Source organism: Belonocnema kinseyi, chromosome 4 (assembly GCF_010883055.1).
Source record: "Belonocnema kinseyi isolate 2016_QV_RU_SX_M_011 chromosome 4, B_treatae_v1, whole genome shotgun sequence".
Lineage (NCBI taxonomy): Eukaryota > Metazoa > Arthropoda > Insecta > Hymenoptera > Cynipidae > Belonocnema > Belonocnema kinseyi.
The window spans coordinates 18498838-18511803 of record NC_046660.1 but is presented as its reverse complement, the minus strand read 5'-3'; the positions used below and the strand labels follow the sequence as shown (position 1 = coordinate 18511803).

The 12966-nt window shown below is 27.7% G+C and overlaps 1 protein-coding gene across 1 annotated transcript; it reads left to right on the top strand.

Annotated features, from left to right (window-relative positions):
* The first annotated feature begins 8005 nt into the window (after positions 1 to 8005).
* On the top strand, positions 8006 to 11799 carry LOC117171652 (elastin-like). Its single transcript, XM_033359155.1, has 3 exons — positions 8006 to 8043; positions 11207 to 11282; positions 11379 to 11799. Exons 1-3 carry the CDS (start codon positions 8035 to 8037, stop codon positions 11642 to 11644), a joined length of 351 nt encoding a protein of 116 aa, XP_033215046.1. The 5' UTR covers positions 8006 to 8034; the 3' UTR covers positions 11645 to 11799.
* Positions 11800 to 12966: the final 1167 nt, after the last annotated feature.

The window sequence follows — 12966 nt, the reverse complement described above, 5'->3', positions numbered from 1 at the left end:
TATCAGAAGCAATTGAAAAAAACATAAATTTTATAACTAAATAAAATTTGAAAGTGGGATTTATTTCAAATATTTCAAAAAGAACTTTTTTATTTGGCATCAAGTCTGACCCAGAAATGATACTTTTTCATAAAACTTGAATAGGAAATGGGAGTGATTCAAATAAACAGATTTATTACAAATAATATATTAGAAAAAATGATTAGCAGAAATAACCTTGAAAATAAAAGTTATTATCCACAGATTTGTCTCATCAGATTAGATTATTATTTTTGGACACAATAAGAAGATTTTTAGGGTTTAGTAGCTCTGGGCAAAAACCCTTATAGTTTCGGTCGGTTGTCCGTTGATCTGTCCGTCTGTATGTCCTTCCGTAATACGATCTACTATCGACATAAGGCCCAAAATTGACGCTGGACCCAGAATTGTCCCAGGCCCAAATCTGTCTCAGGCTAAAATTTGATATGGGGCCCATATTTGGCATAAGACACAAATTTGACGTAAAAAACAAAACTGACATAGGCCCAAAAATTACATAGGGTCTAAAATAGACATATGTCATGAGGCCAAAAAACTGACATAACATCCGGAAATAACTTAGGGAATGAAATGGCATAGGGTCTAAGAGAAAAATATGTTTCATAAGTAGATGTAGGACCGTAAAGTGACATAGAACACAAAACTGATATAAGGCCAAAATTGGGCCTAGGTCCCAATTTTATATAAAGCCCATATTTGAAACAAGGCCCAAAATTGACGTAGAAACCAAAACTGACGTAGGGCCCAAAACGACATAGATTGTAAAGTAGATATATCTCTCAAAAATAGAGATAGGACCAAAAAGTGACATAAAGCACAAAACTGATACAGGGTCCGAATTTGGCAAAGGTCCAAATTTTATATAGTGTCCATATTTGTCGCCAGATCCAAAATGTACGTAGGATCCAAAACTGACGTAGGGCCCAAACATGATATAGAGTATAAAATAGACATATGTCTCCAAAATAGACAGAGGACCAAAAAGAGCCATAGGACACAAAACTGATAGAGGGCCCAAATTTCCTAAGTCCCAATATAATATAAGACCAAAATTTGAAATAAGGCCAGAAACAGACGTAGATTCCTAAACTGACGTAGGGCCCAAAACAGACAGATGTCCCAAAAATAGACATGTGACCAAAAACTGGCATGGGAGACAAAACTGATGTAGGGCCTATATTTGTGCTGAGCCAAATTCAATATAGGGGCCATATTTTGCATGAGACCCAAAACTGATGTATGCATCAATATTGATGTAGGGTCTGAAACTGAAAAGGGGCCTAAAATAGACAGATGGCTTAAAAATATACATACCACCAAACCTGATATTCGCCACAAAACTGACATAATGCCCAAAATATATATAGGGCCTAAAATAGACATTGGGTCTAAAATAGACATTGGGCCCGAAAATGGCAGAGGGCCGAAAATGTATACAGTAACTAAAATGGACATAGGGCACATAATTGTAATAGGGTCACAGATAGACTTGAGGCATAGATTTGGCATAGAGCCCAAAAATGACACAGGGCCCAACATTGACATAGGGCCCGAAATTGCCATAGAGACAAATATGGGCATGTGGACTAAGACTGATATAAGGCCAAAAATTGATATATGGCCCGAAATTGACAAAGAACCCAATATGCTCATAGGTTTGACGTTCTGAGTAATCCACCAGTTATGTGGAGTAATCCAATTCTTATCCGAAGTAATTCAATTTTAATTTAGTGTAATTCAAATAAACCGGAGCAATTCAAGTAAACTGGATTAATTTAAGTATTTAAAAGTAATCCATTTGCAGTTTAAATTCGCCTTAATCCACTTGTAATCTAGAGTTATTTGAGTAATTGAAGTAATCCACTTATAATACATAGTATCACAAGTGTTGCGTAATATGTAATACATATTCAGAGTTATCCACTTATAATTCAGTGTAATCCTGTTTGAATCCAAAATAATCCACTTGTAATTCAAGGTAGACTTTTGGTGCAATTGAAATAATTCGAAGTAATCTAGTTAATCCACGATATTTCACTTATGATCCGGTGTATATCAAGTGATTCGGAATAATACCGAAGAAATCCAGTTTAAACCAGAGATAATCCACTTGTAATCCAAGTAACTTGGATTAATCTGCTTGGCAACTGGAATCACCCACTTTTAATCAGAGTTTATTTACTTGTTATCTGCAGTAATCCAAGCAATTCGGAGTAATCCACTTGTAATATGAAGTAATCCAGTTTTAATCAAAGGTAGTCCACTTGTAATTTGAATAAATCCGAAGTAATCCAAGTAATTTGGATTAATCTGCTTGGCAACTGAAATCACCCACTTTTAATCAGAGTTCATTTACTTGTGATCTGCAGTAATCCAAGCAATTCGGAGTAATCGACTTGTAATCTGAAGTAATCTAGTTTTAACCAGAGATGATCCACTTGTAATCTGAATTAATCCGAAGTAATTCAAGTAATTTGGAATAATCTGCTTGGTTACTGGAGTCACCCACTTTTAATCAGAGTCTATTTACTTGTAATCTGCAGTAATCCAAGCAATGCGGAGTAATATACTTGTAATCCGAAGTAATCCAGTTTTAATCAAAGGTAGTCCACTTGTAATTTGAATTAATCCGAAGTAATCCAAGTAATTTGGATTAATCTACTTGGTAACTGGAGTCACCCACTTTTAATCAGAGGTTATTTACTTGTAATCTGCAGTAATCCAAATAATGCGGAGTAATCCACTTGTGATTCGAAGTAATCCAGTTTTAATCAGAGGTAATCTACTTGTATACTGAAGTAAGACGGAGTAATTCAAGTAATTTGCATTAATCTACTTATTAACTGGAGTCACCCACTTTTAATCAGAGGTTATTTACTTGTAATCTGCAGTAATCCAATCAATTCGGAGTAATCCACTTGTAATCTGAAGTCATCTAGTTTTAATCAGAGGTGGTCCACTTGTAATCTGATTTTACGCGAAGTAATCCAAGTAATTTGGATTAACCTACTTGGTAACTGGACTCACCCACTTTTAATCAGAGGTTATTTACTTGTAATCTGCAGTAATCCAAGCAATTCGGTGTAATCCACTTGTAATCCGAAAGTCATCCAGTTTTAATCAGAGGTAGTCTACTTGTAATCTGAATTTACGCGTACTAATTTAAGTAATTTGGATTAACCTACTTGGTAACTGGACTCACCCACTTTTAATCAGAGGTTATTTACTTGTAATCTGCAGTAATCCAAATAATGCGGAGTAATCCACTTGTGATTCGAAGTAATCCAGATTTAATCAGAGGTAATCTACTTGTATTCTAAAGTAAGGCGGAGTAATTCAAGTAATTCTGAGTAATTCACTTGCTATCTGGAGTAATCCAGTTCTGAATTAATCCACTTGCAGTCTAGAATAATTCAAGTAATCCGGAGTAATTCAAGTAATCCAGAGTGATCTTCCTATTAATTCAGGCAATCCACCTATAATCTAGTTAATTGGAAGGTTAACACACTTCTAAATCTACTTTGTTATAATGTAACTATATCGTTGAAAGTTTTTTTTGTTTAGTTAAAAATTCAACTATTTAGATAAAATTAATATATTATGTAATTTTCTCTCGATTAAAAGAAATTTATTAGAGTTATAGCGTTGGCAATATTTAAAAACCAAACGAAAATTAAAATCTTCACCCAAACAACGCACGATTAAAAAAAAACAAGAAAAATATTGCTTTTTGAAAGCACAAGAAGATTATCGTAAAAACTTTTTGATTTGATTTTTCATCGAAAATTCAAAATTGTTTACCAGCGGTTCTGGTTTTAAATACCAAAAAAGTAATGAAAAATCAAAACTTATACTTTGCAGTTGAACTGTGCAAGATACGAAGAAATAAAAGTCAAACAATTTTGTATTAAAAAAATACACAAAATTTTAAAACAAATGAATAGATAAAAGTTATTTAACCGAAAAAAGCCTACAAACCTATCATTAATTAATTTTTGATGAGACGCTTAGCTTTTGTTTTAATTGTAAAAAATAACATTAAAAATTTAATTTTTTGGAAAAACGGCATAAGGTTAAAGAAGTGTAATAGACAAAAGTTGTTAACCCAAAAAAGATACAAAAATTTATTATAATTGATTTATTTCAAGGACGCATTTTGTTTTAATCGTAAAAAATAACATTAATAGTAAAAAATTAAATTTTTGGAAAAACCATGCAAGCTACGAAAAAAATGAGTAGACAAAAGTTGATCACTCAAATAAGTACTAAAAATTTTTTTTATCATTTTTATATAGGAAGTGTAATTTTTGTTTTGGTTGGGAAAATAACATTAAAAATTAAAAAATAAATTTTTTGCAATAACTGCAATTTTTAGAGAAAATCGAGCGTGAGGCACGAGATCCATAATGATTATTTGTTTGTTAAAGCCAAATGAGCTTTAACAAAAGAGAATTAACAATCAGCAAATCATAGTTGTCGATGTTTTGTCCTTTAATTTAAAAATGTATGTGCACAAATGTGGAGGAAGTACAAAGATCGAGCGCGAAGCGCGAGATGAATACAATATGGAGCGCGAAGCGCTATATCCAACTGATGCGCGTCCTGGACGCGATTAAACATGCTGGAAGCTTTTAGTTAAAGATTTAACTATTTGGTTGAAAATTATATTTTATCAAAGATTTTCATTTTTGATCATTAATTAATTAATTAATTAATTAATCGCGTCTTTCTACAGCTTAGTGAGTAAGAGCATCAGACCGGCAATCTGAAGGACCTGGATTCGAATCCCAGCAGAGCTGAAGTCAATTTTTTCACAACTTACAAATTCAAATTCAAGATTAAAAAATATTGATTATTGACCAGTAGACAAAAAACATTTAACTATAATGTAATCATCTTTTTCGTTAGAAAATGAATCTTTTTAGTTGGAAATTAAACTAATTTTGTTGCAGTATAATGTAGTATATCGATAATTATGAGCCTTAATTAAAAGGTGATATTTTTCAATAAGAATTCATAAATTTAGTTGATAAATCATCTGTTTTGTTGAAAGTTTAGCTGGTTCTTGAAAAATCGACCTTTTTGGTTAAAAATTAATTTTCGAAACTGACAATTTAACTTTTCAATTTATGATGGAAAATTGTTTTTCTTGTTTTTAAAAATTCAACATTTTTGTTGAAAACAATCTATTTTCTTAAAAATTTGTCTTCTTTGTTAGAAAATTAATGTTTATGGTTGAAAATTAAACCAATTTAGTTGCAATACAATTTAATTTCTTGATAATTGAACAATTATGTTAAATGATAAATTTTATGGTTTAAGATTTAATTTTATTTGAAAGTGCATATCTGGTTTAAAATTTAACTGAATGTTGAAAAATTGTTATTTCTTCGTTGAAAACTAATTTGTTAATTGACAATTTAGGTATTCAATTTATGGTGGAAATTGATCTTTTTTAGTTAAAAATGAAACTATTTGGTTAAACATTAATGTGTTTCGCTAAAAAATTTCTTTTTGGGTAGAAAATTAATCTTCACGGTGTAAAAAATAGTAATTATTTTGCAATATAATTTACTTCGTTGAAAATTAAACATTTTTGTTAGAAGAAATTTTCCTGGGTTAAGATTCATCATTTTAGTTGAAGATTTATCTCTTTGGTTGAAAGTTCTTTAAATTTATCTTTTTTAGTTAAAAATTTAACTATTTTATACAAAATCGTTTTTTTTTGTTGAAAGTTGAACTAATTTGTTAAAAAATTATTTGTTCAAGATTTATCATTTTAGTTGAGGATTCATCCCTTTTGTGAGATATTTAATTACCTATTCCAAATTCGTTCTATTTAAGTTCAAAATTAAAGTATTTTATTAAAAATTGGTCTTTTTTATAGAATATTAATCTTCTTGGTTAAACTCATCTCCTCGGTTGAACACTCAATTAATTTGTTCAAAATGAGTTTTTTGTTCCTTAAAAATTAATGATTTGTAACTGCAAATTTAAATATTCAATTTTCCATTATAAATTAATCCTTTGGAGTAAAAAATTCATCTCGTTGGTTGAAAATTTAAGTAGTTCTTGAAAATTCCTTCTTTTTTGGTGGAAAAATAATTTTTTAAACTGACAATTTTACTGTTCAATTATTGTGAGAAATAATCTTTTTATTTAAGAATGCAACTACTTGATTAAAACCTAATCTATTTTGTTAAAAATGAAACAATTTTTTTAGAAGGTCATTTTTTGGTTTAAAATTCGTCATCTTAGTTGAAAGTTCATCTCTTTGGTTGAAAGATAAATATTTTGTGGAAATTTTGGTGTTGTTGAAAATTAAACTACTATGTTAAAAAACCTTTCTTTTTAATTCACCATTTTAGTTTATGATTCATCCCTTTTGCTGAAAATTTAAATACCTATTCAAAATTTGTTCTCTTTTGATTCAAAATTGATCTAGTTCTTTAAAAATTGGTCTTTTTTGTAGAATATTAATCTTCTTGGCTAAATTTTGCCTCCTTGGTTGAAAAATCAACGATTTTTTTAAAATTATTAATATGTAACTAAAAATTTGATTATTCCATTATTGATTATAAATTAATTTTATAAGTTGGAAATTCATTTCTCTGGTTGGAAATTTAATTAGTTAAAAAATTGTTCAATTTTGGTTTAAAATTCGTCATTTCATTAAAAAATATATTGCTTTGTTAAAAAATTTTTCTATTTTGTGAAAAAATCGTATGTTTCTTGAAAGTTCTACAACTTTGTTGAAAAAATCTTTTTTTTTGTTGGACTACCTGTTAAAAATTCGTTCTTTTTTGGTTTAAAGTTAATGTATTTTGTTTAACAAATTCTTTTTTTTTTAGAATATTAATCTTCATGGTTAAAATTCATCTCCTTAGTTGAAAATTTAACTATTCCATTTTTGATTATAAACTATTTTCTCAAGTTGAAAGTTCGTCTCTTTGGTTTAAAATTTAATTTAATCTTAATTTAATTAATTTTTGGACTGAGAATTTTTTTAACAGACCATTGAACTATTCAATGATTGTAAAAAATTATTTTTTTTGTAAAAAAATTCTACTATTTGATTAAAAGTTAATATACTTTGTTGAAAATAAATTATTGCCTTTGAAGATAATTTTCTTTAAATCGTCATTTTAGTTAAAAATTTATCTCTTTGTTTAAAAATTGAACCATTTTGTAGAAAAATCTAACGAAAGTCATGAATTATTTCTTTTTTTACAAAATTAATTATATATATATAAATAATTAATTAAAAAATTGTTTTCTATCGTTCAAAATTATTTATTTTTATCTAAAAATATAAGTATTCCATTCTTGATTATAAATTAATCTTTTTAAATTGAAAGTTCAACTACTTCGTTATAAATTAAATTATTTTTTTTGAAAATTCGTCTGCTTTTGTACAAAACCTTAATGGTTGATAATTTATATTTTTTGTTTGAAATTCAACTGTTTGGTAAAAGTTCATAAATTTTTTTAATAGGATCAATGTCCCTCATCTTCGGAATCAAAATTTTTCTCATTTTTTACCAAATAAAAATTTTTAAGTTCCATAATTAATAACAAATATGTATAAATTTATATTTTATAAGTTTTTTTTTGGGGTTCATCAACATTGAAGATTAATTTTTGTACCTAGATGATGAAAGTCTTGACCACATTTACTAGGATTACAATGGAACCCGTTTTTCCAGAGAGGGGTGCCACCTTCTCTTACTCTCCCAACCTGCTCTATATATGAACTTTAATTTTTATTTATAATCCTCTTGCTCAATTTACCTACACTATTTTCTCATTGCCAAGGAAATCAAGAGTATTATCTTTCAAATACTCTCACTGATGCAATAAGCTGAACATAAGAAGGGTTATTTAAAAAAATGCTAAATATTTTTTTCAAACTACCCCTAACAGACCTATAAATGTGGTGGCACATTCAGTAGTGTCATTCAGTTCAACTTTTGCAATTACAGCATCAACAACAAAATGTTCAAGGTGAGCAATCTATCAATTTTTTATCATGATTTTATAGTATAATTTCCTTCCTTATTTTTTATTACAAATTTAAACATTTCTTTTTTTATAAAATGAAGATAAATTTTTAAATGTATAGAATTTCTAAAAATAAAACCAAGAATCCAACGACCAAATTTGGAAAATCACCATAAAATGTTTCTATTGTAATCTGAAAAAAAGATTTTTTTGAAAAAATGAATTTCCGAAAAAACATGTTGACAAAATAAAAAAGAGCAGATAAAAATGAGAATAAAGGAGATTTGGATGGTTGCCTTCTCATCTTTCTTTCCTATTTTTCATTTTGTTACCAAATTTTCATTGGGACAATTTTTTAAATATAAGTATTTTCTTAGATTAAAACTCAATTTTTTTTACTTAAAATTTAACTGTTCGAGGGGAAGATTCTCTTTTTGAAAATTCATTAATTTTGTTCAAAATCCATCTATTTTTGGTTAAAAAGTCTACTATTATATCTTAGTTTGCGAATTTATGTTTTGTGGTTAAAAATTGTATTACTTGGTACAAATTTAATTATTTACATAAAAATTTGAAAATTTGGAAAATCACCATAAAATGTTTCTATTGTAATCTGAAAAAAAGATTTTTTTGAAAAAATGATTTTCCGAAAAAAAATGTTGGCAAAATAAAAAAGAGCAAATAAAAATGAGAACAAAGGAGATTTGGCTGGTTGCCTTCTCATCTTTCTTTCCTATTTTTCATTTTGTTACCAAATTTTCATTGGGACAATTTTTGTTTGAAGAGGATATTTATTCAAATTACTATAGGAACATTTTGTGGTGTTTGTCCAAATTTGGTTGTTGGTTTCTTGGTTTGGTTTTCAGGAATTCAATACATCAATTTAATTATTGGAAGTTGAATAGGATTCAAAAATGTTATTTTAATCTAATTTAAATTCCTTAAATTTTAATAAATTTATAAATTATCGTTTACTTGATTACAAAATTACTGCTGTAAAATTTCAGCTAAATCAGATAAGAGTATATGACTTTCCTTAAATATTATTTAAATATTAAACAACCTTAGGGCACCCTTTGACCTTATTTTCAGGGTTAAATTTGCTTTCTTTTTGCTAAAAATTAATTTACTAACGTAAAATTTAACTATTCCAGTTGAAGATTAATATTCTCAAAAATGATTTCTTTCATTAAAAATACAATTATTTTTAGCTGAAAACTCTACTATTATATTTTGGTTTAAAAATTCATCTTCTTCATTAGAAAATTTAATTATTTATTTCAAAATTTAATTATTTTCTTGAAAATTCGAGTGTCTTGTTGTAAGGTTGTCCTTTGGGTTGAAAATTCAACTATTTTAGTAGAAAATTAAAATATTTGATCAAAAAGAATTTATAATTCCTTTTTTTATTTTTAACTAAAACCCTTTCTTATTAATTTATAAATTTATAAATTTTCTTATAAATAATTATTTAAATATTTAAGAGCCCCAGGGCCCCTTTCCCCTTATTTCCAAAGTTAAATATAAGTATTTTCTTAGATTAAAACTCAATTTTTTTACTTAAAATTTAACTGTTCGAGGGGAAGATTCTCTTTTTGAAAATTCATTAATTTTGTTCAAAATCCATCTATTTTTGGTTAAAAATTCTACTATTATATCTTAGTTTGCGAATTTATCTTTTGTGGTTAAAAATTGTATTACTTGGTACAAATTTAATTATTTACATACAAATTTTACTTTTTCTAAAAATTATTTTTCTGTGGTTTAAAGTTCGACTATTTTGGTAGAAAATAATACTATTTGCTTAAAATTAACCTTTAATAAAAATAATACTTTCAGGTTGATAATTTAAATATTTTGTTGAGAATTCACATAGTTGAAAATTTCTCTGTTTTGTTGGAAATTTGTCTTTTTTTTCAAAAACCTATTTTTGGGGCATTTAAATAAGCATTTAAATATTTATAAGCCCTAGAGCACCATGTTCCCTTAACTATTCTAGTTGAACATTTAATTTTTTTGTTCAAAACCAACTGTTTTGCTGAAAAATCGTCTTTTTGCGACAAACATTCAACTATATTGGTAAAAGTTAAGGTGATTGTTTTAAAAAAAATCTTCTATGACTATAAATTTAACTAGTTTTTTTTTCTCGAAAATTCGCCTTTTGTCTTGAAAATTCAACAATTCGTTGGAATTTTTTCCTTCCCTTACTAAAAACCTTTTTTTTTTGGTTAAAAATTCAACTCTTCAGTTAAAAATTATTTGTTTCTTTTGATTTGAAACTCGATTTCTGTGCATATGCATTATTATTCAAATATTTAAAGTTAAAGTTTCAACTATTATAAAATTTATAAATTTGTTTGGTAATCCAAATATTTTTGGGTGAAAGTTAATTATTATTTTTCTTTTAAAAAACTAAGTATTATATTTTGTTTTGAAAATTCATCTTTTTTGGTAGAAGATTTTACTAGTTAATAGAAAATTTAATTACTTTGTTTAAAATTCGACTGCTTTGCTAAAAATTTGCCTTTTTGGGCGCAAAATAAAACTATTTGGTTAAAAATAGCATCTTTTGACAATTGATATTGAAGATTCAATTATTTTGTAGACAATTCTTGTTCTGGTCATGAACATTCAATAATTTGATTGCAACTTTTTTCTCTCTTGTCTAAAAATATTTTTTTGTTTGAAAATTCAACACTTTTGTTGAAAATTTGTATTTTTGGTTCAAAAATTCATCTCTTCTGTTAGAAAATTCCCCTTTTTCGTTTAGAATGCAACTGGTAGGTTGAAAATTAATCTATTTTAATTAAACAATCAATTAATTCGTTCAAATTACTTTAGAAAAAATTAATTTTTTTGGTCAACAATCTTTTTTTTGACAAAAATTCAATTCATTTGTTTAACATTTTTTTGTGAATTCAACTATCATTTATTCAAGATTACAGTCCTTTTTGGTTGAAATATTAAGGTTTTGGTTCGGAATTTAAATTTTCTATTAAAAAATTTACACTTTTGGTTTGAAAATATATTTTTTTAAACTGAAAATTTAACTAAATTGAACTAATTTATTCATGTATTTTGTTAAAAATTGTTTTTACTCTAATACGAAATCAAGTTTTTGAGTGAAAATGATTTCGTTTTGATGAATTAAAATATTATTTTTCAGTTCTTCGTTGTCGTCTGTCTGGTGGCTGCTGCCCACGCTGGAGTCATTGGTTCCTCCCTCCTCGTCTCACAATTGGGTAATTATATATAAAGCTATATAACAAAATTTTATTTTTGAAGAAAAAATGTATTATTATAAACTAAATTAAAAAAAAACATTTTTCCTTTTGTAGGAGGCTTAAGTGTTGGACAAGTTGGAGTTGGTCTTGGAGGAGTTAGACCAGTTGGAGTTGTCGGTCTTGGAGGAGTTGGACCTTACGGAGTTGGTTTTGGAGGAGTTAGAGGAGTTGGTTTGGGAGCAGTTAATTCAGGCGCAGTTGGTTTGAGCGGAGTTGGATTGGGAGGAGTTGGTTTGAGCGGAGTTGGATTGGGAGAAGTTGGTTTGGGAAGAGTTGGTTTGGGAGGAGCTGGTTTGGGAAATGTGGGAATCATTGGTTAAACATATCAATGGAAATAAGAACAAAATTAGCTACATCAAAATCCAAATTTAGGAAGCAGATGCTAAATTGAAAATTTGAGAAACTACTCTCTTTTGGACCTCACATACATCATTATTTTGTCATTCAAATTGTGAAATAAAGAAAAATAATTGAATCTGTTGGTTACATAAATGAATACCATCTTCCCTCTTTAGCACTTTAAGTAAACAATATTATTATTATTCATACTAATCGAATATCTTAATTAAATTTATCCAAATAAACTACATCCTATTTATTATTTTCACCTTTTTTGCGTCAGTTCCACCCAACTGCATGACTAGGTACGCCCCGGAAAACTTATTTATTTAAAAAGTAAATAAATTCGTATTCCTAAATCACGTGAAATCTCTAGAACTCATTTTATATCGAGCATAGTATCGTGAAATCATTAATATTTTCTGAAATTTATTATTATTAAGAATACAAATTTTCAAAAGTTGACTAAAATCTTCGAAACCCTTTAAATTTCTTAAACCCCCATTAAAATGAGGCAGAAAAATAAGTTTTTTACAGATTTAACAATAAAATCCATCAAATTCTAAGATTTCTTTAATTTTAAGCTCTCATAAATAATTTTGTAAATAATTTCTATATGTTTATTATTCATTGTTTAAAGTAAACTTGAAACTACCAACCTGATTTGGGAAATGTATTTTGAGAGTAAAAATCATTCGAAAATAAGTAGCCAGTCGACATTCCAGTTATAACGTCAGTCCCGCTCAACTTCTAACAATGGAGGGGATTATGAGAAGGGCACCAGCCTTCAGCAGATGTTACAAACAAAAAATTTTTTAAATACACTGAAATTGTCCTAATTGTTTAAAATTTCTCAAAGTGAGGCAAACAAAATTTTAAAAGTTTACTTAACCCATTAACGTCACAAGGACACTTTTTTCAACTACCAATTTCTCTAAAACATTTCACTATGAAAACGTTTGTCGAAAAATTCTAGAAATACCTATCCTACTATTTTCGAGGTCGCTCTTTCCAATGGTGCAATCAAAATTACATAAAAATATGGTTTTTTATACTATTTTTGCAAATTAATGCAAGCAACACGAATTTTTCTGGCCTGTTTTTTTTTCTTTTGACATTTTCGATACCTTTTCTTAAGAATATTCAACAATGGAATAGTGTAATCGTGTCCTCGATAGTTATGCTTTCGAATGGTATCATTGATTTTATTTTTATCATAGTCTGAACTTGCAAAATAACGGCAAAAACAATGGAAAAATTGATCAATTTTTCAACTATTCATTTCTTGCGATTAAAACACACT

Excerpts from the sequence above, each read along its gene's own strand:
- LOC117171652 (XM_033359155.1), top strand. Across the intron at positions 11,283-11,378 it reads CCTCCTCGTCTCACAATTGG|GAGGCTTAAGTGTTGGACAA; the intron begins GTAATTATATAT and ends TTCCTTTTGTAG.